Source organism: Archocentrus centrarchus, chromosome 7 (genome assembly GCF_007364275.1).
Source record: "Archocentrus centrarchus isolate MPI-CPG fArcCen1 chromosome 7, fArcCen1, whole genome shotgun sequence".
In the NCBI taxonomy this organism is placed as follows: domain Eukaryota; kingdom Metazoa; phylum Chordata; class Actinopteri; order Cichliformes; family Cichlidae; genus Archocentrus; species Archocentrus centrarchus.
Window position 1 is genome coordinate 14,308,040 of NC_044352.1, and position 27,620 is coordinate 14,335,659.

The window sequence follows — 27,620 nt, forward strand, 5'->3', positions numbered from 1 at the left end:
AAATCTCTGCTTACCTGATTATTTTTACAAAACTGCACAGAGTCTGAAACGGGGGGAAATTTCACAGCTTTCTCCACCAGGCAGCGACCCTGCTGGAGAGGAGGTGCGTGAGGAATACAGACTGGTGTGGAAGCTATAGAGATGGCTGCTATGGGAATGAAGAAATGAACAGAATTAAAGAATACTAGTGATACTAAAAAAAAGACAATAAATGGAAAAACAAATCTCTTTTCTTACGTAGTTTCATCTTATAGTTCACTTGGTTTCCTTGTCCAATGAAATTTCCCAAAGATTCCAAAGTTCTACTTTTCTCCTTTTCAGCTGTATTTGCCTTAGCATCAACATGCAGCAACACAACAATCCAAATTTAAATATACTAGATTACTACAGCAGTAGTAGTTGGAGATTAACCTGACATTTCAATGTATTTGTTGTGTGTTTCACAGTGGCAACAGTTGCCTTGGGAATACGGTTACACCCCATCAAAAGAGTGGTGTGCACCAGTGCACTCGTCAAGATTATTAGACTGTGCCAAAGGGCCTAAACAGATACATTTAGGGGATGTCCCTGAATCTCATCTACATAAAAAGACTGAGAAAAGAAAAGCAGCCAGAAAACTGAATAAAACACTCATGAATCGTTTCAACTTTTGACCAGCTTAAAACATTTTATTCAACATAGATTAAAAGTTCCTAAAGAACCTGCATGATACGTCATAATCCTGAAGGAATTCAGATTTAAAATTGCAAGTCCATCATAATGCTGGTATTGCAGTATTGTTAAGATAACTGCTGTTAGTTTGGTATAAAAGATTTTCCCGTTTGTGGTTCTTCAGAGTCCCAGTTTCTCATGGTTCTCCCACAGCCAGGCATGGTACTTGTTTAACATGTGATCATCAGGTGTCACCTTTGACATAAAAATACAAAACAAATTCAGATTTGAATAGAAATCAAACAATTAATAAAAGAATGTGCTTGTAAAATACTCAGGATTGTACTCACCTGTCTCCACTCATTCACACAGAAGATCCTGTAGGAGTCATTGCCATACTTTCCAATACCGTGCAGCTCGATAGGGTAACGCCACTGTTTAGTTAGATACTCATCTATATGAGAGAAAAGATTCAGAGTTTCTTTTCTAGCCTGTTTCATATATTCTGACTAAAACCATGCAAAGAGAACTGAAAATACACAATAAAATTACAATAATATGTATTAATAAATGCACTCTATGTGTACAGAAAGGTGGTTGCTGTAATCTATCAACAGGCATGCGCTTTCACCTGAGAAGCGGATGAGTGTTTTGGCCCTAAGCTCATACAGGCCAAGTGGCTTTAGAAGCTCAGACACAGGCTTCCAGTCGGCCTCCCGGGTCACCTCTGCAGATGGATAACGCTCAAAGAACTGCCACAGCACTGGAATGGCCATTTTGCCTGTATTAAAAAAATTAGTGAAATGCCAGGTGTAAGCACAAGTTAAAGCAACATTCAGAACATTGCAACAACATTGTGTATGTTGACTCCTACCACTTGTTTTGTTCAGAAAAATTGTGGCCACAAGGAGCTTCCAGGGATCATGGAAAAGAGTTTCCTGTACAAGGTTGAAGGGAGACCGAGGGGGTGTCCACTTCTTGAAGGCCTTCCTCCTGGGTGGGCTAAGTCCTGAGCATGGACAGTGTACATTTCTCTAAAATTACACACACAATTTTATTTAATGTTGATATATAAATTGTACATCCCATGTACGAGCATCCGCAGCTTCTTGCATTAAACATTACCATCTCTGCTGGGTTTCCCACTGAAATAAGGGCTTGTTTTCCGCTTGCCTTCCAAGCTTTTGGACTCTAAACAGACAGGAAACATTTATGCATATTAAAAGAGTAAAACTGCTTTACATCTTTTGGGCTGATCCAAAGTTAAGTATCTCATAAAATGATACAACAAATAAAATCACATATTCACTGAGCACAATGTGGTGGAGTCTATAATGCAGTAGGATTACTCAATCAGTTCAGTCCTCCCTTAGACTAATTATGGGATGTATTCTGTGACCCTTTTTGGAGGGTTCTTCTTGTCTTCTTCTTTAAAGGATTTGGTCTCTGAGTTTTTTTTAATGTATTTATAGCTGCAAATGTACAGGATAATGGAAGACATAATCAGTAATGCACTCAATAAGCTCAAATTAAACAGTCTGAAAAAAAGAATTAAAAACTTTTACAAGTTGTCAGTGAGTGTGGATCATACTTACTATTCTGGGAATCTTTTACTGGTGTACAGCTCCCGTCAGTGGTGTCAGGCAACAACACACCTTCTTCAGCATCCCGATGACTGTCACCATCAGCCTCCAGGTCAGACTTAGGATTGTTGTCACCTTCGATGTGAATCTGTCTCTCATCTCGCTCATCCTCACCTTCATTCTCGCTCTCAGTGGCAGGTTCAACATTCAAACTTGGAACCGAAGGCTGCAAGTGTGCTTGTTCATCCTTATGATTACTTGAAGGAGCTAGCCTCATTAACTTCTTTCTCAGCTGGCCTCCTCTGGGGGCGCACTTCTGCAATTTCACATCATCCACCTTTTCTGAGGTCAAAGCTTGTAAACAACCCTTTATGGACTCAGCAGTTTTGTCTCCATTCATTTTCACTTCTAATACACACGAGGTCTTCTTCCGTTCAACATCAGCATCAATATGAGTTTCACTTCTGTGGGAGGAAAAGGCTCTTTTGGGTTTATTTGGAGGTGGATCTAGAATTGCTGTTTCATTTTCTGTTTCCTCCTGCTGTCCGTCTTCAGGTTGTTTCTTCCCATGCCTCAGCTTTCCTTTGAGAGGGAGTGTTTGTGAAGGGGTGACAACATCATCTTTGGATGTGGTAAAATCAAAGAGGCTTATGTCTAAGTTATCCCTTCCACTTTCTAGGAGAAAAGTGCGCAGGGATGCTCTGGACCGGAACCTCTGCCCTTCGGGACTTAAACAACAGGAAAATCAATTAGATGCTGATCTAAGTTGTCTTACGAAGACAGGATTGTTTAAAAAAAAAAAAAAAACACTGAGTCACCTTGTAATGTATACATCCAGTTTGCCCGCTGTCTTGCCTGCTTTCCGCTGCCTCACTTCTCTGATCCAGCCAGGGGGCATTGCAGAAGTAGGGCACATAACATCCCCTTCTTTGTGACTTTGATGATTCATATCCCCACTGCTCTCGAGTTCAGTATCTCAGCTAGTGGGATGCATTTTGAACTGCTTTTGAGTCCTGTTGCAATGAAGACAAGAATATAGAACCTTGGCTTTATTGTCAAACAGTAAAGCAGTTTTCCCCGCTTTTTTCGTACGCTTGTGACTTATATTTTACAAAAACGACAAATACAAGCAGTTTTCTCATTTTACAGTCTCACATAAAGCCAGTATTAACACATACAAACCCTGGATATTACTGGACAGCATATGAACAGCAAAGCACGTTAACAAACGTGTGTGTAACATACATAGATACTGGTCAACCTTTAGATGTGCATCTTCAAGTCTCAGCGTTGCCTTCCCGAACACTTTCTGGTGTCAACACAGGACCCGGAAGTAGCGAGCAAGCCCGAGTCTGCGCAGTGCGAGCGAATCGTGACAACAAGCGGTCCCTAGTGTGGAAAAAAACGCACCAAGCGAGCTGCTGCAACCTGTTGATGTTAAGATACGTCGTTGCTTTTTGTTTGTTAAAGGGTGGAAATGAGAGCCGTTCTTGCATGGAAGGAAGCAATCCGTGAGCAATGGTAGGAATCCACGCTGTCCGCCTCGTCCCGAAGCTTGGCTGTAACGCTAGGTGGTTAGCAACGGTGGTTGCTATGTAAACTAGTGTTAGCCCGCTAACTAGCCTTAGCACTGCAGCGATTGCATTAACACCAACATATGACCTTTCAAATCTCTCTCATATAAGATGTCATGCATTATATAGTCCCTAAAGACCGTAGCTTATGAGGGTTCTTTTGTAACGATATATCTTAGACTGAAGATCGCTATCTCTCGTTACGGTTTATTTTACTGTGTTAGGTGCTCTTCCGCAATCGGTTGCTCTGAATTACACATTTTTATCTAAGAGGCTTTTAAAATAAGATATTGATTTATTAGTAAGCGTTGACACTTAACGAATTTTTGTGTTTTCCCTTTGTTTGGCATTACAGTCATGTCAGAAATTGAGGTAGTCGTGTTTAACTTAAAGCTCAGACTTCCTAAAAAAAAAAACAGTTAACCTCCTGAGACCCGAGCCCCTGTTTGCGATGCATTTTCAATTTCTCCTAGATATTTGTGATTAGATGAAATGTGTATACTAAGCTATGGTTGTTGCATACTTTTGTGAGAAAAAAAATGTCCTCAGATGTGGACACTGGGATTATTTTATAGCATAACATAACAAAAACAACATGACTTAAAGTATAAAATACTCTTGAGCACAATGAAGTATAAGGTGCAGCAAAGCCAAAATGTAATGTCCCCATATGTGGACGGAGGGTCTCAGGAGGTTAAGTAAGTGAAGCAGGTGTTTGCAGAGATGTTCTTGTGCTGTTTCAAATGTAGAAATCTCAGAGTAACTCACAATACTGTTATGATACAAAGCTGATATATGATATAAAGATGGTAACATGATACCTCAGTCTGCAATACTTGATATGTTGCAGGAGAGTCATCTTAGATAGATGGCTGTGTCTGTGTAACTCATTAAAGGGGAAAAAAGGGGCAATATCAGGACTTACACTTCGTACGAGCCCTGTGGCATCCTGGGCTTAAGCTGATCACCAGCTACAGTGACCAGATCCTGAATAACTAAATGTGGGGCAAAGACTGTGTTTGAGTGGGACAATGTAGGAAATGTTTTGACACATGCTTAGAGCGCGAGAATACGCCTGAGGAATGGAGAAGTGGCGCTAATTTTCAAGAACAAGGTTGATGTGCAGAGCTGCAGTAACAACAGAGGGATAAAGCTGACTATGAATACTATGAAGCTATGGGAAAAGAGTTGTTGAAGCTTGGTTAAGAAGAGAGGTGACGATCAGTGAGCGGCAGTATGGCTTCATGCTGAGAAAGAGAAAGACAGATGTGATGCTTGCTTTGAGAGTGTGGATGGAGAAGGGTAGAGAAGGTCAGAAGGTGTCTTTATAGATCTAGAGAAAGCATATGAGAGGAACTGTGGTACTGCATGAGGAAGTTAGGAGTGGCAGAGAAGTATGTGAAGGTGGTCTAGTATATGTATGAGGACAGTGAGACAGTGGTGAGGTGTGCGGTAGGAGTGACAGATGAGTTCAGCGTGGGAGTGGCTCTGAGCCCTTCTTGTTTGCAGTGGTGATGGACAGGTTGACAGATGTGTTCAGGCAGCAGTCTCTTTGTGATCTGTAGCGAGAGTAGGGAGCAGGTGGAAGAGAGCCTGTAGAGGTGGAGGTATGAACTGGAGAGAAGAGGAATGAAAGTCAGTAGAAGCAAGACCGAATGTATGTGTGTGAATGAGAGGGAGACAGCTGTAACAGTGAAGCTGCAAGGGGTAGAGGTAGTGAAGGAATATGAGTTTAAATACCTGGGGTCAACCGTCCAAAGCAATGGACAGTGCACAGAGGTAAAGAAGAGAGTGCAGGCAGGGTGGAGTGAATGGAGATGAGGGATTTTCCTTTGGAGGAATGTTAAAACCTCTTTGATAGTTTTCAACATTTATTGTATGTTTTTTGTAAGGTTTGAAATCGTAAGAAATATTGCTGTATTAATATTTTGTCACACCTGTCCTCAAAGGTCAAAAATGAAACCTTCATGCCAATTTTCATGTTGTATCAGTCTGTGAGTGATTTTTTTTAAAATATCCTTTGTTTCTGCAAACCACAAATTTCAAAAGTTGTTTTTTTTTTCCACTCAATTTATCCAAAATCCAAAAATAATTAATGTTCTATGTTAAAGAAATACCCTGGTTTGATACTGGGAGAAGACACAAACCCAGCCTCAGGGGGTCCCAAGCTTGTGTACTCCTAGTGCCACTCCCAAGCCCAGATCAGGGAGGGAAATTTGCATCAGGAAGATAAGAAATCCCTTTATTAGTCCCACGATGGGGAAATTCAGTGTAGCAGCAGCAAAGGTGTTGTACAGAGCACAAACAATAACTAGGATACAATAAAATAAAAAAGTATGAGAACTAAAGTAGAATGATAAAAAAAAATCAATATATACAGTATAAATAATTTGTACATAATGGAGGACAGAACATACTATAGGAAGATTATGTTACAAAATGGACTGCTATACTACACCTGTTCACTGCACCAAATAAGTACCGAACCTACTGCACAGCAACAGCAGTGGCGAACACAGTAGACCGCTTCTATTTCTGGGAGCAGTGCTGGTTAAAAAGTCTGAGCATCCAGCATAAAATCTGTACCAAATCAGATATGCAGATCCATCCGCTGTGGCAGCCCTTTGGGAAATAAGGGAACAGCCAAAAGAACCTATTAAACAAATATTGGGCACTTGCAAATTCTCACAATTATGAAACTGGAAACCATTATTTTCCACTATTAACACTGAAAACCAAAACAGATTGTGTGCATTCTTGTAATCTAACAAAACTGTTGAATGTTTTTCCTCATTCATATAAAACTGCTTTGAAGGTAATTTTATTTATTTATTTTAGAATTTTAATCCAGAATTCTCAACATCAATATTTACTTTCTCAGTGTTGCAGCTGCATGCCTTGGCTGGGATCTCATGGCATGCCATGGCTTTACCTCCACTTGTAGGTTTGTGAATATTTCTAAATCCTATGGCAGGATTGTGTACTGCGTCTTCTCTGTGTGTATTTTTGCACACAGCAATAACATACTTGTAAAATCCTCCTCCATAGCAGAACTAGAGGTCTAAAACTCCACAGGAAGCCTCCATTATATTATATTTCAGTGATGAATGGATCCTCATAACCGCTGCTCGCAAACTAATCAATTTATTGAAAAACCATTTCAACACAAATCTGTTTTTCTTTTTTCTTTTTTGCAGCGTGTATGACCTCGCCTTCAAACCAGATGGCAGCCAACTCATAATTGCTGCGGGGCTTCGTGTCCTGGTAAAGCCTTCCTTCTTCTTCTTCTTTAGCCTAAAAATGCAAACATGTAGGGAATAAGTGCGCTTTTGTTTCACATTATTTATTTTTGTTACAGGTTTATGATGCAACAGATGGCAGTATAATCCAGCCTTTAAAAGGACACAAAGACATAGTGTACTGCGTGGCCTATGCCAAAGATGGTGCTGAATTGGTTTTCACTAAATTTCTTTGAATCAGTCATTATTTTTTCTTAATTCTTACTCATTAATGCATTCTTTGGCAGGTAAGAGGTTTGCCTCAGGGTCAGCAGACAAAAGCATTATTATCTGGACTTCTAAACTGGAGGGTATTTTAAAATATACGTAAGCAGAACTTTTACTTATCACTTTAGTATTACGGAGTTGTAGTATTACAGCATAATGCACAGTGTGTACTCCTCCATCATTCTTTCTTTTGTTTGTTTATCTGTAGCCACAATGACTCTATCCAGTGTGTTGCCTACAACCCAGTCACTCACCAGCTTGCCTCCTGCTCATCTGGAGACTTTGGTGAGTGCACCTTAGTAGGGAACTTTAAGAAATATGACCTAATATAAGTATATAAGTGTTTTATTGTGAGTCAGTGCCAACCAGGGAGACTAACCATTGTTAAATGCTTCATATTTTTAGGCCTGTGGTCTCCAGAGCAAAAATCTGTAAACAAACATAAAGTGAGCAGCAAAATAACGTGCTGTGGGTAAGTGAAGTCTGTAGCTGCGGTACATTTCCCTTTGTGCATTCATGTTCCTGCATTTCATTTGTTGCTCGCAGGTGGACAAACGACGGGCAGTACCTTGCTCTGGGCATGATGAACGGAGTGGTGAGCATTCGGAACAAAAACGGAGAGGAGAAGGTCAAAATAGAGCGTCCGGGTGGCTCCTCCTCTCCTATCTGGTCCATAGCCTGGAATCCCTCAAAGTTAGTCCTTAATTGTTATAGAAAACTGTTATAGAAATAGAAGGATGTCTTGTCTTGACAAGTTAATACATGGCCACAAACACTTTTGCGCTGTCCTTCTAAGATTTTGAGCCAATATAGTGCAAAAGTAGATTTTGTTTTTAGGTGAGCAGGTTTTGTGGGGCCAGCAGGTGGCAGCGGTTAACTGGTGACTGGTGGTGGTCGCCCTGTTTCTGTGATAGACTGGATTATGATGCCTGGGAGCAGCTGTCTCTGCTCTATAATTTCCCCTATAGCCAAAGTGAGGAGTACAGCAGTGAGATCTGTGGTGGACCACAGAACAGGTCAGTTAAGTGGAAAGGGCAACATAAGGGTGAAAGGATGCAGGCAATAGGGTAAAGATGGAAGTCACAAGACAAGAAACAACATATTTTTGTATTTATTGGGTTGCTTTATATGTGAAAGTTGGTCATCACACAGAGGTCAATGCATGAGGTCAGACAGGGAACAGTGTCTCCTGGGCTCTTAGAGATTCAGGGTTAATATATGCATAGGTACATAGGTTTATGGTGTACTCCTGAACTAAAATGGTTCTGATGTGTAACATAAAAAAGCTTTTCATTACTTTGCATCATTAAGCGAGTGACCCTGTGTCCTCTAGCTGAAAGGTGGCTCTCTGCTTTTCACTGTCATCATTACTTAAATGACCCAAGGCCCGTCAGTACAGAATCTTGTGATTAATGCTTGTGCCTAAAGTCATTTGTTGTTTTTTTTACAGGGATGAGCACAATGACATTCTGGCTGTGGCAGACTGGGGTCAGAAGCTCTCTTTTTATCAGCTCAGCGGAAAACAGGTGAATGTTAAAATCTGTGCAAGACCCTGAACCTGAAACTACCATGTGCTGTGGCGTTGTCTTTGATTTCACCGTTTTGGATCACCAATATATATTATATTTAATGTTAGCTGAGGAACATCACTGCAACAATTCATTTTCCTAGGCTAGAAGAAGTATACAATGATACAGTCCATATAAAGATGAGGTTGTGGTCGAGGACTTTCACCCATGAGTTTTGTGTCCTATGTCAATCCAAAAGTGGCAATTACTAACCACTAAATGACTAAGTGGGAGTCATTTACCTTTTGTATGTTTAAATGTCCTACTGTGGATTGGGCAATTTATTTCTATAACTCTTCATAGTTTTCTACAGGGCCTGGCCCACTGGTATGCAAAGGATAATGGAAAGGGGTCATTAATGAAATATATGCATGTTTTTTAACAATAGAGTTTGTGATTTTATTGTAATTTTCTACTTATCATCAGCACATTCTAATGTTTTGCATTGAACAATTGCTGACAGACCTATACTAGCAAGATCAACCCTGTTGTGTTTTATATAAAAATTATTAACCATAACTAATTACGTTAGAAAATGTTAGAATATCTATCACAGATAAAAGAAACGATATAGATATGACAAACACAAAAGGAATCATCTGTTTATCCATTTAGGGTTTAGGGTTGTGGAAAGGGCTGGATCCTGTCCCAGCTTTCATACGGCTATCATACAGTGAGAGGCGGGCCAGTCCATCGACAAAGAGACCCATTTAAAAAAACAAACAAACAAAAAAAAAACAGTATTCCCATATAAAATATAATAGACTCTATATGACCCCACTCAGTCATTTTAGTTGCAAAAATAGCTTGGTGGCTTTAGGTTTAAAATGCCTTTAAGGTAGAAAAGAAAGTGAGCTTCTCCCATGTGTGCTGTATTTTTCTCCGAGTTGCACAGCTTTGGGATCACAAAAATTTGATTGGTTAGTTTGGTCAGTGATACCTTTGGGACAACATCGATTATGATGTTGTGGGGACAACACACACGGTGATACCAGATCATGTCTATGTTGATGTACAGACACCATGGTAATATGGATACAGTGTATAAAGTATTTTGTTATTGCAGCGTTTAACTGTTGAAAAGACTGAACACAGGCAGTCCTTCATGGGAAATGCCAGAAGGCTTGGAACATTTTAAAACACTGTCAGCGGTATGTGCTATAACTTGCTAAAGCAATAAGAAGCAACATCACAAAATGGGCCTGTTTGTTCAAAATATAGCGTATTTGAAACTCTTTATGGAGTGTTTCCTGTTTTAATCAGACTGTCAGGGTCTATTGAAACCATAACAGAACATTGGAAGTGGTCCTGCTATGCTTTAATACCCCCTTCACAATTCCTTCTTCCTCCTAAATTCCCAGTTGGCGATATCGTAATTATAGACAAATATGCACTGTTCATTACTCTGCCGTTATGCCTTAGGCTTATATTTTGTCATTGGCCTATTTATCTATTGAACATGCTGTTTTGATTACAACACCAAGAATTGTTCACAATGAAAGAAAATAACTATAGATTGTGAGGGAAGCTTTATCCCAGAGTGAGGAAAACCAGATGTACCAAATGGGGCGACCTGATATGATGTTGTGCAAATGGACTTTGAACACTGATACAAAAGAGGCTATTTAAACCAGAGAAACACTTTCTTTTTTGTCTGGCTTTTCATCCAACACTCAAAGGAATTGGTTGAATGTACTGAGCACTTTGAAGTGTGCAGGCCCAGACAGTGGGGAGTGCTGGCCCGGGCCCTTGGGCAATAAATACAAGAAATGCTTGTTTTATTCCTATTTTTAATGTCCTCTTCTTTCTTTGTCTCTCTCAGATTGGAAAAGACAGGACTCTCACCTATGACCCATGCTGCGTCAGCTACTTCTCCAAGGGCGAGTATATAGTGATGGGCGGCTCTGATAAACAGGCGTCCCTCTACACAAAAGATGGTGTGCGGTTAGGAACTATCGGAGAGCAGAATTCCTGGGTGTGGACTTGTCGGGTTAAGCCTGACTCCAACTTTGTGGTAGGTCCACAGCTTGTGAAGCCATATGTCTAAATAAATTACTCTTACTGTGACATGCACCATTATTTAAGTGTAGTGATAGAAGAAGGAGAATAAAAACCTCTAACAGAGTGCTTCCTTACCCGCACAGATGCACAAGCCATTTAATTTTGAAGTAACACTTTTCCAGCTTTTCTTTTCACTATGTTTAACTAAAAGTGACAAGTGAGATTTAGTTGCTAGCAGATTCTCTCGGTTCTGTTGTGTGGCTGCTTTAACAACAGGAACATTTTCCCACTCTCACAGTCTGTTTTTAGAAGTGTTAATGGGATGCACTGCTACATTGTTGTCTCTTACCTAGGTTTTGGGCTGCCAGGATGGGACCATCGCCTGTTACCAACTTATCTTCAGTACAGTTCATGGCCTCTACAAGGATCGCTATGCTTACAGAGACAGCATGACTGATGTCATTGTCCAGCACCTCATCACTGAACAAAAAGGTGCACTTTTGATCGGGTGTATCAGCTTCTGAATTTAAGATAGGATACCTATTGTGATGCCTCAACAAATAATTGGTTGTATGTTTTACAGCTTCACAGTGACATGATCAAGAGTAGCGTTGCAGTCAGCATTTTGAGAAGTAAACTTATACAATTATTAATAACTTTAATAGGAATTCACTGTCATTTTCCTGTTGTCATATTATTCATATAAGCCACCAGGAGTGATCAAATTAATCTAATGTAACGGAAGCTGGCCTGCCCTTTTTAATGACTAGATATCTAATTTTTAAGTGAACATCTTGCTATAATAGGTTTTTCTATATAAATGAGAGGTGACAGTATTTAATTTCTTTACACAAGCGAGGGAGTGAGAGTTGAAGAAAAAAAAATTGTGCCAGCAGACTTATTCAACAGGACGCACTGGCTGAGATAATTAAACCTTCCTCACCCTCCCTATATGACTACTCTCTCCCATTTATCTCTTTTTCTCAGTAAGGATCAAGTGTCGTGAGCTCGTGAAGAAGATCGCCATCTATAGAAACCGTCTTGCCATCCAGCTACCCGAGAAGATCCTCATCTATGAGCTCTATTCAGACGACTCCTCGGACATGCACTACCGTGTCAAGGAGAAAATATGCAGGCGTTTTGAATGCAACTTGCTGGTCGTCTGCTCCCAGCATATCATTCTGTGTCAGGTCAGAAGAGATAGAGGTCCACAGTTATTTTGTAGTGAAAAAAATCTACCAAAACATTAATTTAAAGTTGCTTGCTTCTACCAGAGCCTGTGTGTGTGTGTGTGTGTGTGTGTGTGTGTGCTTTCCTTCAGTTATACTTCCTCTGGTCTCCAGTGGTGCTGCTGTTCTTGGTAAATTACACTAATGCACACTTGATTGTGCAAGAGGCTGCAGTGACATTTGAGCGCTATTAATACGATGAAAGCACAGTAAATCAATGTTTAGACATTTACTTCAAACCCAAACAGTCCAGAAATGGAATGGCTGTTTCCCCAGATGTTTTTCTGCCTAGTTTGCAAAAGATTCCAGCTGTGCATGTGCTCTGCAGGCTCTGTCTCTCACTTTTTCAACACTCTAGATAAATTAAGACAGTCGAATTAGGGAGAGTGGGACCATAGTCTGTTGAACTAGTGGATGTCTCTTGGGTTTCCCCTCTGCTTCTTGTCTCTGTGTCAAACAGAGAATGGTGGGGAGGAGGCGCGGCCGTAATGCAGCGGTTATTTCCCTTTAAATCTGTCTGTGTGTGACAGAGGTGCTTCAGATCTCTGTATCAGGCATACTCGTGTTTCATGCCTTCAAGAATTGTTAGCCCATATAAATGGGTTGTGTTCATGTGGTCTGTGCTGTATATGTCACTGTCAAATCAAATCACTGTTAATCTTTATAGCATTACTTTCTTTAAACACCTTTTGATGCTTAAAAGAGCACCGTGTTTACGATTTGTAAGACATTTACGAGTATGGTTAAACTGCTTAAAGGATGAGAATAACAGACTGTGAAATGATGAAAACAGAAAAAGTTGACAACGCTGCACCAGTCAGTGCTCCATTTGTCAAATATAATTGTAGTCTCAACCTTCTGACTCTGCTCTTCTGCAGGAGAAGAGACTCCAGTGCCTGTCCTTCAACAGTGTGAAGGAAAAAGAGTGGGTGATGGAATCGCTGATTCGATACATCAAAGTGATTGGTGGTCCACCAGGCAGAGAGGGTCTGCTCGTAGGGTTAAAGAATGGTGCTGTGAGTACTTCAAGAAGATCCATTCTCACGCAAAGTAACCTCAGAAATGCTCACCTGCCAGTTGTCCTGGAATTTGAACATGAAGGAAACTGCTGTCTTAATGAAGAAGAAAAGACTTTTCTTTTTGTGTGCATCCATCACTTGGGCCAATTAGAATCGGTACTGATTCTCTATTTTTATTTGTAGATACTGAAGATATTTGTTGACAACCCATTTCCCATCACGCTGCTGAAGCTGTCAACATCAGTACGGTGCCTGGACATGAGCGCCTCCCGCAATAAACTGGCTGTGGTGGATGAGCATAACACTCTCCTCGTCTATGACATCAAGAGTAAAGAACTACTTTTTCAGGTCAGCAGTCAGTGGAAAGGGTGTGACGAGGGAACCTAACTTGGCAGATTTTGAAATGCATTTCAGAGGTGCACTGGAGTGAAACAAAATGGAAACGAGCATGTGTGCTTAATTACTTACATTACATACAGGAACGGGTTTGCTCGCACAGCCCTGGCTTGTATGTGTTCCACAGTCACCTCTGACCTCATTATTCCTGTGTACTTCCATTTGCTTTCCTTGTAGGAGCCTAATGCTAACAGTGTAGCCTGGAACACCCAGTGTGAGGACATGCTGTGCTTCTCTGGTAATGGCTACCTTAATATCAAGGCGAGCAACTTTCCGGTACACCAGCAGAAGATGCAAGGCTTTATGGTCGGCTACAATGGCTCTAAGATATTCTGTCTCCACGTGTATTCCATGTCTGCAGTGGAGGTGCCGCAGGTGGGCATTATCTTGTCAGCCTACTCTAGTCTGGAAGCAGTGATGGTATTCCATGTGGTGACACTCATCTGCAGCTAAAATGCTTCTGAAATAAATATAATCAAAATTTATGAATTTCATGATTTAAGTCCAAAAGTTCTTAATTAAAACCAGGCTGGGCTAAAATGCATTTTGACCACTCCTCCTAAAGTATTCATCCAATACTGGTGAAGTTGGGCTTGTAGAAATTGGAATTATATCAAGTATGAAATGCAGTTGTCAAATTTCAAATCTCATTATATTGTCTCTGTTTGACCTTTTGACCACAGAATTGGCCTACTTGAAGTGTTTTGTAATGTTGTAGAGTTACAAGTTTTTTTTAAAGCATATTAAAATATTCCACAAGTAATATTTTTCATTTACTTCCACAGTATGCTGTTGAAAGTACTGTGACTCATAGAAAGTATACCTGTGTACCTGTGAAGTGCATATAACCTTTTGCATTTCCTCTGTTGGTGCCTTACATCTTTTTCTGTTTATTGATTAGTTTGTAGCTGTTCTCTTCCACAAATCTGTATTTATAATGTGGTGGTGTTGGTCTGCCAGTCTGCACCCATGTACCAATACTTGGAGAGGAAGATGTTTAAGGAGGCCTACCAGATTGCCTGTCTGGGTGTGACAGATAGTGACTGGAGGGATTTGGCCACAGAAGCCCTGGAGGGACTTGACTTTGAGACTGCCAAGAAGGTCAACACACGCACATTGTTCTGATTAAGTAAAACCAGTCTTACCATCCATCACAATTTACTGCTTCTCATAAAACAAGCAATAGAAATATACAACAGCTTACTCTTCATCATGTTATCTGCACTCACTCACCAACAACATATGGACATCATACAAGTTGCAATGCAAATGCAAATGAGAACACAAAGCAACAGAGAAGCAATTATACTAAATCTTTCCTCTCCACCTTTTCAGGCCTTCATTAGGATCAGAGACCTACGCTACCTGGAGCTAATCAATAGCATTGAGGTAATGCTAAGTTCTCAGAGGATTAATTTAACTGTTTTGTTTTCTGATTTTTTTTTTTTTTTTTTGGCTAATGTATATGTTGACATCATTAAATAGTGAATCACAGTTATTGTGGTCATACAATAATGTCAGTAATTGTAAGGCCTTTTTCTGGGCTACACTTAAACCTCAAACAAGGGAGGAACCTGTATCCTGACTGACCTTTTCCAGCCGGGTTCACACAGCTAAGCACACGCACAAATCCTTAATGATCTGCTCGCCGAGCAGATCAGAATCTGTTATAACTTGGATGTTTGCGCTTGTTCTTATTGGAAATGTGGAAACACTCATCTTTGGCAGTCAGTGAAAATATTATATATGGAAAGAAGTGTTTGTTGCATTAAAAAAAATGTTTGTTATTGCTGTGGCTGATAGTAGAAGAGGTTTGTGAAGGTTCAACAGCCTTCATTGTTGTGTAACTCAATGTGTATGCGAACTCACATGCATAACTGTTGTGCGGAAATGTGTGTGTGTGTGTGTGTGTGTGTGTGTGTGTGTGTGTGTGTGTGTGTGTGTGTGTGTGTGTGTGTGTGTGTGTGTGTGTGTGTGTGTGTGTGACTGTTAATCTCAGCACCCAAGTCAGTGTTTGTGTTGACTGATTTGTAGGAGAGGAAGAAGCGGGGTGAGAACGACAATGACCTGTTTCTGGCAGACGTCTACGCCTATCAGGGGAAATTCCACGAGGCAGCCAGGCTCTACAAACGTACTGGCCACGAATCCAGAGCCCTGGGCATGTACACTGACCTGCGTATGTTCGACTATGCCAAGGTGATTAAATCATTGACCAAAACACGTACTCTTACATATAATATAGCTTTGAATCGATACAGACCAAAACACCTGCAAAATATTGCATGTTTTGGGGGTTTAGAACATATGGTTTTCTTCAACGTGTGCAGTTATGCCAAGTTGAGGCCCTGCACTGTGTTCAGACAGCCCCCCTTTACTGTCTGTCTTTCATCTCCTCATATATCATCAGAATCTCTACATATATCATCTGATCTGCACATGCATGGCCAACTTTTACACACATATCTCTGTACGACATAAGCTACATATAGTTACAGTTGGAAATGGGGCACAAAAAGTAGAGAAATAAAGTGAGCGTCTGTTTTTACACGAATACTTTGATGAGGGGGTCAGTTGGAACTGAGACAAATTCAAGTTTTATTGTATACATGCGGTGCCCCCACTTTTGATCATCAGCGTTGCATTCACATTGGTGGAGCAGATGACACAGCCATGACTCGTTCATGTATATTTGTGCTTGAGTTTGTATCAGATTGTATGTGTGTTTGATGTGGCTGCTGTATATTTATGTGGCTGTGTGGCCATCTGGTCCCTCCGGCTGTTTGTTTTATGTAGGATGGACACCGGAGGGAAAGGCCTTGTAGCTGCCTGCTGTTTGTGTGACTCGCTTCCTCCTGTCTCACACTTGACCCACATGGTTCTGCCTCTCTGAACTGGACCTGTCCTGCTCTCCTTTCAGATTACTGTTAGGAATTTGCTTTTGTTAACTGTTAGATCTCACATTAGTTGATTGTTGTTGGTCTTAATGGGGATTTCTAAATTATTGAATGCCACCTTAAGTTTGTAACTTTGTCTTTCGTGTTGCAGGAGTTTGTTGGAGTGACAGACCCAAAGAGCTCTCGGATGTTGATGACCAAGCAGGCAGATTGGGCTAAGAGCAGCAAGGAGCCACGAACAGCAGCGGAGATGTACCTGTCAGCAGGAGAACATCTCAAAGCTATAGACATTATAGGGGAACACGGCTGGGCAGACATGTAAGTGTCAGTCTCTGTTTTAAAGATTCAGGTTCATTCCACATTTTGAAATATTTCTACTTTTTTGATATGTGTATGATTTCAAAATGTCATTTAAACTCCTAGATCTACTTCTTCTACTTCAAACTTTCAATAATGTCAAGTTATAAATGTTAATTCTCTACACTCTCAGAGCTCTGAAAAAAAGTTTGTAAAATTTTAACAAGAATGAAAAGTCAGTATTTGGTATGACCACCTTTATTCTTCAGTGCAGCCTGAACTGTCTTAAGCAAGCTTTCTTGTCATTTCTTTGGGTAGCCTTCAGGAACAGTTCTCCAGGGTTCTTGAAGGACATTCAAAGCTCTTCTTTGGATGTCGGCTGCCTTTTTGTTCTGTTTTCTGATCCCACACTAGTTCAATAATGTTGAGGTCCAGAATCTGGGAAGGCTAATCCATGATGGATGGTGTTCCATTATGTCTTTTTCTATCCAGGTATGCTTTTACTTAATTGGCAGTGTGTTTCGAATCATTTTCATGCTAAAAAAAAAAAAAAAGGTGTTGTGTATCATATATCATATTTTCAGATGATACTGCATGATGGATCAAAATCTGCCTGGCTGCATGGCTGTAGACACATACAGTACTGTACTTCTCTCTATTTCAATTTTGGATTGATCACTCCAACAGACCTGTTGCAGGCCACTGATTCTCAGTCCATTTCTTGTCTAATTTGGAATACCTTAGCCTCGTCTCCCTGTTTCCCTTCCTTAGGAATGGCTTGTTAAGTGGCCTTCACTAAGTCTGATGAACAGTAGATGGATCAGCTGAATCTTTCAGGTCCTGTGTCAGGTCTTTGCTGGACTTGTTTCAATTTTCTTAAGGACATGACTTTCAGATGGTGTTCATCTGCTGTAGATAGTTCTTTTAGGCCTGGCATTTCTTCCTTTGTCCTCTACTTGTCTGGGTTTCTCAATTTCTTTTTTTAAGGATGCAGTGCACACCATGTTGAGATATACCAAGTTTTTTTTTTTTTTAGTCTAGAATGATTTATAGATGAGTATTAAGTGGCTTAAAAACAAACAGAAAAACATTCCTCTGAAAATGATCAGGTATGAGGACTGGATTAAAAATTTGTGTAAAAGCAGAACCACCCCCCCCCCCCCCCCCCCCCCCCCCCCCGGAAAAAAAAAAAACAAACCTTTAGAAAGCCTGGAGAACTATTGCTCAAGACCAAACAATAACAATAAAGTCTGGCTCATGGGAAGCAAAATATAAAGAAATGAGGGGTGGTTCAAGACTTTTGCACAGTACTGTATTTGATCATAGACACTGACTTCAGTATTCTATCATTCATTAGTGAAATGATGATGGGACAACAACAGAGTAGAATTGTCTATTTAGATGTGGCGACTCTTAATTTGACTTGATGTTTAAGTTGCGGTTTGTGTTTTAACTTAGTACCACTGTTAATGTCATTAGTAAATGTCATTAGTCTCACTCACAGGCCATTAGTCCCAGGCATGCTAAAGGGAAGCTATGAGGGCTGAAAATGCTCCCAAAAACAAATGCCTTCCATTATAGGGGACTTACAGCACTGTGCTTTCCTTTATCTTCTGTTAGATATACTGTTACAATGACTGATGCTTATAGTAAACATGGCCAAAGAGTCAAATAATGAGGTCATTGTATGTACAAGTAATCCCTGTGAGCCAAAAGCTCAGACTTCAGACTGCTCTAACTGCTCATTTTCAGACAGTTTACTGTGCTTAGATCTTTACGATGTCAATAAGAGCCAATACCCTTACATGGTCGTCTCAGGTAGACAGCTCTGACTGTGAGCACAGAAGCCCCACCCACTTGCTGTTTAAAGAAGAAAGAAAGTTGTCTTAAAAGGAGGGTGAAATGATCTTAAATGATTTGTTTCAGGCAACTGATGAGCTGAGGGGCAGTACAAGAGCCTATTATTAGATAAATAAGGTTTATTTTGAGCTGTGTATCATGCAAAGCTACTCTAGTAGAGAGTAAGGATAAAAATATGGGTCTGTGAATGAGCATAATAGTTCCCGTTTAAGTTTCAGTCATACATCCATTGTTGTTAATGTGTGCTGTGTGTCCGTGTTGTTGAAAACCAGGCAAATTGATATCTGGTGACCATATCAGAACTCCCCGCTGACTCCATCTGACCCTCTCTCTGCACGCTGCAAGCATCCTGTGGTGCTACCAGTGGGTCAGTGCAACTGACACTGCTGCTGAACAGACTCAGAGCTCTTTAACTTGAATCAGATTCAACTCGTGACCCTGACTGATTCACATTCTTTCTGGGGTCAGGAGCATAGTTTGATACAGCAGGGTTCATCTTCACTCGTCCTCTTTGTGTGTGCTCATTCCTGTCTTCTCTCACCCAGGCTGATCGACATCGCCCGTAAATTGGACAAGGCTGAACGTGAACCGCTAGCAAAATGTGCGCTGCACTTTAAGAGGCTGAAACACCACGGCTATGCCTCAGAGACTTATTCCAAGATGGGAGACTTGAAGGCTCTAGTGCACCTGCATGTAGAAACCCGACACTGGGAAGAGGTCTGACACACTTCTGCACACCTGCTCAGCTTATTATAACTTATATATAGAAAATACTGAGGCAATCACATAAATATAATGTGAAGCATATAGGACTGTACTTAATAAACAGCTGTGGCACTTGTACCGTAAACCACAAAATACACTGCTCCATATTCAGGGCTTGTTCAGTTTTGCAGGGGTCTCCAGAAAAGTACACTTTATTTGCTAGAATAACCACAACTGACTGTAAACAATAAGATAATATGTCTGCCTGATATCCTTATACACTGGCAAACTGAAACCACACACACTCCAGAGCTAATCATCCAGCTTTGGATTTCTCTGAATCCATGCCCACAAGATGATTAGCTAGTGAGAAGCTCAAAACACTACTGCAGTGAAAGAGTATCAGCTTTAAATTCTGTTCTGCTTCCAATCAAATTCTTCCATCAAGGCGGATCATGACAAGAAGAAAATATTGCATTTCTTTAATCCATCTGCAGTCTATAATCGAGTTAAAGGCGTTACAGAGATGCACATTGGCGATTTGCATGTTGAAACACTAGAGCCAAAAACAGAACATCAAATTATGATCACATGCTTCTTGCTGTTATGTCTCAGGAAGTCTTGGAATTTTTAATCCTCACAGAGAGAGAGAGAGAGCCGGGGAGGGAGGCAGAGGTTGAGAGAACTGCTAGACTTTATGTGCTTGAAGGGGGGAAGTGGTGGACACCAAGACGAGCCAGACGGCCCCACAGACTGAATGAGTTACAGCATAGGCCATGTGGATGCTATTCACTGCTCCCACTCTTCTTCAAAACAAAGCGTTTCTTTAAATGAATGGTCTTAAAGGCCTGAAACACACACTAGTGCTCTTTTACTGTATGGTATGACTGGTGTGTGATTCTTGGCTCAAATTTTGCCACAGGACATTTAGCTAATTAGTCACTGTCATAGGCTGTGTGCGTCCACATGGCACTACAGCAGTTCTTTGCAGCTTATACTGGCATTCGAACAGTGCAAGAGCTGCAGTTGTAGTTGTGAGTGTGAAATCAATTTAGCTCATACAATTTTCATTGTTCTCAGTTAATAAATAATGTCGAAGAAGTATTTGAACTTAAGGTAACATGTTTGTCTGAAAAATGCGTGGTTAAGTACAGCAGAGCCATAAATATCTGGGACAGTCCACCATTAGTTTCTAGTACAGTATGTGGGACTAAATACACAGGTCAGCTGGTCTCAAGCATATAATGTTTTTTTTCTGTCCTCTCACCTGTCTCAGGCCTTCTCACTGGTGGAGAAGCACCCACAGTTCAAAAATGATGTCTTTGTGCCTTATGCCCAGTGGCTGGCTGAGAATGACCGCTTCGAGGAGGCTCAGAAAGGTGAGCTTTTACATCCCCATCAGGGCTTAAAAATTATAGGTAAAGCCCTGATGGGGAAACTCTGCCAGTGTTTACATATGGAAGTGATAAAGCAAGGCCAGCTCTACAAATGTTTGACTACTTCCTTAAGATTCTCTATATCCACTGTAAAACATGATCCTCTTTGCTCAAGCATAGCAGGACAGAGCTGGGCTGCCTGTTAACTGAATGACATGCTTCCATGCCTCTAATCACCAGTACTACAAGCGGCTCTGATGATGATTAGCAACTGTAACCATAGTTATAATCAGCTCATAGATTTATAATTATGATCTCAGCAGGCATATTTCCTCTTCTTCATAATCTCCCTTTGCCTGTCTCCACATGGAGTGAATAACTGAGCAGGTCTGGTTGTCTTGCTTATGGTCATGCATTTTGCTGATTGTGTGTATTTTAGTTTAGTATTGTGTTACTAATGATAGCAATGTGTCAGATTCTGGCCTGCCTCCTGTCCACTGCACTGGGACTTCTCAGTAACATTTTAAGAAATGATTAACTCTGCTTAACTCAGGTGAACTGGTTTATTATATATTTTGTAGATTTTACATGGAGCTCTGTTGTTACCAAAATGAGGTTCTGATTAGTACTCCCAGGGCTCCAACAAGACTTTATAGTGCATCGTACCTAAAGCATTTCCCATTTCTTTAATTTGAAGATGTCTTTTATTGGCAGGCATGCTTCTCGGTATGTCCCCGAAGATAATTTTGTTATCTTTATTTTCCTAACAGCACAACCTAAAGGGTAATTGTCTGCATGGGAGTTCTGGCTAAAAGATGCTGACAACTGCTGCTGTGCTCTGCAACCTTGTCAGCTTGTGTTTTGTGTTTCTGTAAAAGGAAAAGGAGTGTGTGCCCATTAGTAACAATAACCATCAGCCGCTGAATGTGGCTTTTATTCAGTTAGACTGATAAATGTTTGCTATAATACATCCTGAGCCAAGCTGTGGTTGCAGGGGCAGGGTCATTACTGGGGTCGACTCCCTAAAGCTGTTTGTAATTACCCTCTGATTGGAACATGAAGGATAGTGGTCATGTTTATTATGGATTTAAAGTCAAAAGGTTTTGGAGTTTGATATTCAGAAGCTGTCATCCCACTTGGAAAGGACTTGTACTAGTCATTAAATGTAAAAAAATGTCTATGTGTTATACTGTACATATACTATTGTTTGTTTGTTTTATGGCTGCAATAACATGTAATTCTATAGAATGTAGTTTTCTCAGATTAGTAGTAGAATTGCATTAACTGTTTCAGTAACTGGTTGAACACTTTTTGGAGTCAATGACTGTCTAATGCTGTGTTTCCTTCCTTGAGATGCTCTGCTAGACCTTTACTGTGTCCATCTTCAGTTGCTGCTTGTTTGTGGGTCTCTCTGCCTTCAGTAACTTAAAATCTTGCTCTGTTGGGTTGAGATCAGGTGACTGTTCAGCCATTCCCATTTTCATTTTTGTGCCTTTAGAAACTCTTGGGTTCTTTTTTTGTCATTATCCGTTTGCGCTGGGAAGTGCTGTCCAATCAGTTTTGCAGCATTTGGCTGAATCTGAGCAGAGAGTATAGCCCTGTACACTTAAGCACTCACATCATCAATAAACACTAGTGGCCCAGTTCCAGTAGTGTTATTATAAAAATGGTCGTAATTCCTAAACAGATATTGCAATACTTTTTCAAACCCCCTTGAGTTAAAGCTGAAGCTTTGCACTTCAGTCATATCTTGATTGTTTCAGTTAAATCGACTGTGGTGTTGTACACGGGCAAAATAACAAAAAATGTGTCATTGTCCAAAAACATAGGGACTTAATTGAATGCCTGCCAAACATAAAATAACAATTATGTTTTGAATTGTTTCTTTTAATCCAACATTACCTCAAGATCAGACAGTCTGTATATCACCACTTTTATTCTTTGACTTTTCAGCATTTCACATGGCTGGGCTTCAGAGTGAGGCTGTGAAAGTCTTGGAGCAGCTTACCCAGAATGCAGTAGTGGAGAACAGGTTCAATGATGCAGGGTACTATTACTGGATGCTGTCTCTGCAGTGTCTGGATATTGCTAGAGGTGAGATGCACATGTGTCTTCAGGGCAAGCAGCCATAATTCATTTTTAACCATAATGTTTAATGCATTTTTCTCTTCTGATCATTTTACTGTCTGTGTTTATCTGAACCAGAAAGTGAAGAACAAAGGGGAGAAATGCTGAAGAAGTTTGAACGTTTTCAGCACCTCGCTGAGCTCTACCATGTCTATCACTCAATCCAGCGATACACAGTAAGGACATGATACATCCGCAGCCTTAATTTTGCATAGGCACAGCAGACATAAGTGAGAAGGGGTGTGAAAATAACAAGGCAGACATGTGTTTAGCTGTCTGATTGATATACCTGGAAACAGTACCAACAAAGTGGTTAGAAATCTCTTGCAGTTTCTCACTTTAGTAACAGTCCACTGTGATTTTGCCCACTTTTGAATACTCAAATTTATCCAGGCTCCTGTGTATTTGACAAAATTAGTTCTGGTTCTGCAAGATTATGTCAGCCCTAAACGAGCGTCAGGGTTTAAAGAGAAATTAAAATATTCATAGAGGGTTTGGGGGGGGGGGGGGGGGGGGGGGGGGGGGGGGGGGGAATTAAAGGCAGTCAGGTTGCAGTTTATTGAAGGGAAATGTCAGCTTGAAGGAACCACCATTATTAGATTCTTGAAACCTCACTGACCCCTATTACCAACAGTCCTCTTCTCCAAGTCTGCAGCCCTAACTTACTTCAAAACAAGCAGTTTTTGCTTATGAGCCCTGCACGGGTGACCTGGCCTATGTCAGCGTTCTCAGTTTGTTGTTTCAGCTTTTTGCTCTGCTATGGTCACACCCCTGCAACAGAGAGGCATCGCTGTGATCCAGGCCAGAGCAGGAAAACCTCTATATCTCATTTTAACTCTCCCAGACAGGCACTATAGATTTGAACTATCAACTATAAGGATAGAGGGCTGTTAGTGTTCTCTTATTTATTTATTTTTTTCCCAGAAAATGCATCTTTTCCTTCAGGGCACTTTGAGGAGGAATGAGGCACTTTTAAGGGTTAGGCTGCTTTTAGAGCAGGTTAAAAGATGAAGAAGAAAAAAAAAAAGTTGAGAAATGGAGCTTTTAAAACTTTTGAGCTTTCTAACACTTTGTAAGCCCTTAAACTTACATCTGTATATTTTTAACTGTCGTTATCTGTAGGATGAGCCCTTCAGTTCTCACATGCCCGAGACGCTCTTCAACATCTGCAGATTCCTCCTGAACAACCTCACAAAGGACATACCACCAGGCATTTCTAAAGTGTATCCTAATATTTCAGAAAGTTGACCTACCACAGGGAAAGAGCTCCAGCAAATATTTTGAGAATCAAGTATTACGGTGGACCTCTTAATGTGGAAAACTCTCAGCGACAGATATACCATGTTAAAATCACGACTGGCAGAGGCGGTACAGATAGAGTGGTGGAAAGTAGATAGAAGTAGGGAGAAATCAGAAGAATTGGTGCCACTCCAGAAACCAAAGTGCTGCTGAGAGAAAGAAAAGGGGTGTTGATGGGGAGGCGGAGCCGATGGCAGCAAGGAGCACATTTTCTGTTATCTAAACAAGTGCTTTGATTGCTGAACCTTGCGCAGAAGTATGCATACAAAAACACATTGAACAGTAAGTTTTAATTTGAAGAAATACACACATACACAGTCACGTACACCCACCGCAACATAGACAAATCCGTGTATGTACACGTCGGACTCTGGAATGGGGAAGGAAAGCACAGCCTTGGAGGAGGAAATCAGGCCGAGCAGCTGCAATCCTCTGTGGCCAAACTGAAATGCTCCAAAAACTTTGAACTTAGATTTATAGTCTCAGTGAACTGTGTTGGACTTGGTTTCAACATTTAAAACACTGCGCACGCACACACACAAACACACACACACAAACACACACGCACAAAAAAAAAAAACTGCACTTAAACAGCTTCACAATAGAATGTGCATTGATCAAGAGTCCCAGTACTGGGTGTGTAGGAGGAAAATTGAGAGTGGCTGAGCAGAAGAGAGGTAAGGACAGAAACGATGGTGAGTTTTAGGTGATGAAGTGCCTTTGTCGAGCTGTTGCAGCTGCAGCTCAGTGACCTCTTGTTGCCACTCAGAGCTCCTCTACTAACAATGTGTTTCTGTATAAATACAAATAAGCAACTTTTTCCTCAATTAAAACACAAAAAACCTCACAAACAAACTAAAGTATTACTTTCTGGGCATGCAGTCAGTGTTGTTGGCTTAGCACAACTGATGTTCTACTAATATAACACACACAAGTATAAATACGCCCACGATATTTGGAATAAGATATCTACGAAGCAGTCATTCTGTGCCAAATCTTCCTCAGGTTTATTTTTCCTTGACCTGATTATAGAAACACTTTATATGCGTTGGCCAAGCAGAGTCGACAACTCGGTGCATATAAGCTCGCAAGGTACGCGTACGAGAAGCTCCAGGAGCTGCACATTCCCTCGCGCTTCCAAGAGTCTGTCGAGCTGGGCAGCCTCACCATTCATTCCAAACCTTTCCACGACAAAGAGGTGTGTTACACATGGGGATGTACATTTAACTTTCCTGAAATTTTAGAGGAGTTACTCCTGTCACGTGACATTTTCCATGTTTGCTGCAGGAGCTGATTGAGGGCATGATGTGCTACCGTTGCTCCACCAATAACCCCCTGCTGAACAGCCAGGGGAGTGTGTGCATTAACTGCAGGCAGCCTTTCATCTATTGCGCCTCATCATATGGTCACTGACACTCATACACACTGTATGGAATATTTGCCAGACAGGAGTCCATTTATTTTGTTTTTTAAATGTTGCCTATGTTATTTTGTATAGATGTGCTGCCACTGGTCCAGTTTTACCTGGAAGATGGCATCACCGAAGAGGAGGCTCTGTCTCTGATTGATCTAGAAGTTCCTCACGCAGATCAGAGGGCTGCACGATGGCAGGATATAAGCAATGGTGGTATCCTTTGATCACCAACAGTATGTAAACATATGCGCACAGTTTATTTATATGATTTGAATGAAATATTGAGTCCTCACTATGCTGCAAGTCTGTATTCCTGCTGTAACACATTGCACATCTCTTCAAAATGAAGCACGTGGCTCTCTGCCTTGTGACAGTTCTAAGAAGCTGTTTAGTCTGCGTTGGCCTTGATTCTGTACTTGTGGGTAAGCTGTCAGAACTAAGTCATCTTAGCTCTCGAGCTAATAGGGTTACTGAGGCTCTCCTGTCTCATCTTAATGACACTAACCCTCTGAGAGCCGTAGCCACAGCCCTAGTGCAGGGATTAACCTGCATTAGCCAGCAGACACTCAAGGGCACTGAGGTATGCTCTGTTCTTCCAGAGCCGTGAAGTGACTGACAGGCACAGCTAATTTTGAACACTTTGCCTCTTAGAAAAGTCTCTCAGGGATAATTGTATAAGAGGGGTTTTCCTGCTCTGCAAGCATAATTACTGAAAACATATGTGACAAGTAAACAAAATGTATGAAATATGTACGTCACTTTGGTTATATGTTCTCAACTAACCTGAATAAGATCTCCAGACTTTGAGGATGGATGATGGTTTGGATGATGCAGAGGAAGATCCATTTACAGCCAAAATGAGTTTTGAGGTAATAAGAAAAAGGACAAAGTAGATGAGGTGATTAATATTCTGCCAACTGGGTAAGCCAGCTGGACAGGGTGAAAGGACAGAGTCCATAATGGTTAATTTTTGTGTACAAACAGCAGGGGGGCTCAAACTTTGTCCCAGTCAAGGTGAGTCGTTCTGTGCTGCGCGCCATGAGCAGGAGGGATGTGTTGATCAAACGCTGGCCCAGGCCACTCAAATGGGAATACTTCCGCTCCCTGCTGCCTGAAGTCAGCATTACCATGTGCCCCACCTGCTTCAAGGTACAGTGTTTGCATACAGCTGCTATAACCCAGTGTTAATCTCACAGTCTTCTCTTTCACTCTCTTTCAAGTTCAACAGAGTTTTTGATTTAGTACTTTATTTTCCTGTGAAGTTGCTCATGTTCTTGTTCTGTTTATTTCAGATGTTTCACAGTGAAGATTATGAGCTCCTGGTGCTTCAGCACAGCTGCTGCCCTTACTGTCGGAGGCCCATCGACGAACCAAACTGATCTCCTTAAAAGCGAAGCAGCAGCAAAAAAAAAAAAAAAAATTATATATATATATATATATATATATATATATATATATATATATATATATATATATATATATATATTATGGTTACAGGAGAAAGCGCTGCTGCTTTGGTCTCCTTTCGCTCCTCCTGAGCGCACTGTCTCAGTAACGGCTCCGACAGACTGCACGTAAAACAGCTGCTGCAGTGTTTTTGTTGAAAAACTGGGGGCTGCATGAGCTTAAGCTGTAATGCTTTTTATTCACAAGCATACTCAAAATTAAGTTTCTAATGTGGGTCCATTTTTAATCACTAATCGGGGATTAAAGCATTAAAATATTCTGACGGAGACACTTGATACTGGGGGGGTCCGGCACCAAACAATCCCTAGTGCTGATGGCAGCCCCCCCTAGTGTGGTTACCACCAGACTGTGGTTATAGCCATCGTTCTGGTGGCTACAGCTGACATATAGAAAAAATAACAGCTGGCATTCTCTGCACTGGAGTAAAACTTACAGGCAGACACACAAGCACTGGAATCGTGGAAAAAAACTTGTCAGCGATGATCCACTCGTGTTAAATCATGCCTGAAATTTTCATTCGATCTTCGTTTTTCCTCTTCTCCTCGCGTTCATGCCAGTTGTCATTTCGATTTCTGTAGCCACAAAATCAAGCGCACGCGCAACCGTAGGGAAATCAAACATGCACATTGTGAACTTTCCATGCTCTGTGGGAGA

The 27,620-nt window shown here is 41.0% G+C and overlaps 2 protein-coding genes across 4 annotated transcripts; one reads left to right on the forward strand and one right to left on the reverse strand.

The window, feature by feature from the left end:
* Window positions 1-640: 640 nt before the first annotated feature.
* On the reverse strand, window positions 641-3,612 carry mbd4 (methyl-CpG binding domain protein 4). Of its 3 annotated transcripts, none has more exons than XM_030732775.1 (8): window positions 3,480-3,612; window positions 3,053-3,247; window positions 2,247-2,962; window positions 1,777-1,842; window positions 1,526-1,660; window positions 1,283-1,432; window positions 1,002-1,105; window positions 641-906 (listed from the first exon to the last, which is right to left on the reverse strand). In XM_030732775.1, exons 2-8 carry the CDS (start codon window positions 3,181-3,183, stop codon window positions 832-834), a joined length of 1,377 nt encoding a protein of 458 aa, XP_030588635.1. In that variant the 5' UTR covers window positions 3,184-3,247; window positions 3,480-3,612; the 3' UTR covers window positions 641-831. The 3 variants fall into 3 exon arrangements, with proteins under 3 accessions (XP_030588635.1, XP_030588636.1, XP_030588638.1); XM_030732776.1 differs by having other exon boundaries at window positions 3,417-3,570; XM_030732778.1 differs by having other exon boundaries at window positions 3,496-3,568.
* On the forward strand, window positions 3,592-26,902 carry ift122 (intraflagellar transport 122 homolog (Chlamydomonas)). Its single transcript, XM_030732774.1, has 29 exons — window positions 3,592-3,755; window positions 7,006-7,072; window positions 7,167-7,251; window positions 7,335-7,413; window positions 7,523-7,599; window positions 7,720-7,786; window positions 7,861-8,007; window positions 8,765-8,840; window positions 10,705-10,896; window positions 11,237-11,375; window positions 11,871-12,073; window positions 12,991-13,128; window positions 13,315-13,479; window positions 13,705-13,902; window positions 14,488-14,628; window positions 14,863-14,916; window positions 15,562-15,723; window positions 16,573-16,739; window positions 19,124-19,295; window positions 20,560-20,662; window positions 22,613-22,753; window positions 22,865-22,962; window positions 23,909-24,009; window positions 25,118-25,283; window positions 25,373-25,490; window positions 25,584-25,712; window positions 26,292-26,368; window positions 26,484-26,648; window positions 26,792-26,902. Exons 1-29 carry the CDS (start codon window positions 3,712-3,714, stop codon window positions 26,876-26,878), a joined length of 3,558 nt encoding a protein of 1,185 aa, XP_030588634.1. The 5' UTR covers window positions 3,592-3,711; the 3' UTR covers window positions 26,879-26,902.
* The last annotated feature ends 718 nt before the right edge of the window (window positions 26,903-27,620 follow it).

Bases quoted from the DNA above. Each gene is read 5' to 3' on its own strand.
- mbd4 (XM_030732775.1), bottom strand. From the start codon at position 3,183: ATGAATCATCAAAGTCACAAAGAAGGGGATGTTATGTGCCCTACTTCT. The intron at 1,843-2,246 runs GTAAGTATGATC...CTGTCTGTTTAG, and splicing joins AGTAAAAGATTCCCAGAATA to AGTCCAAAAGCTTGGAAGGC. The intron at 1,106-1,282 runs GTGAAAGCGCAT...TCTCTCATATAG, and splicing joins AACACTCATCCGCTTCTCAG to ATGAGTATCTAACTAAACAG.
- ift122 (XM_030732774.1), top strand. From the start codon at position 3,712: ATGAGAGCCGTTCTTGCATGGAAGGAAGCAATCCGTGAGCAATG. The intron at 7,252-7,334 runs GTGCTGAATTGG...ATTCTTTGGCAG, and splicing joins CGTGGCCTATGCCAAAGATG to GTAAGAGGTTTGCCTCAGGG. The intron at 14,917-15,561 runs GTAATGCTAAGT...ACTGATTTGTAG, and splicing joins AGCTAATCAATAGCATTGAG to GAGAGGAAGAAGCGGGGTGA.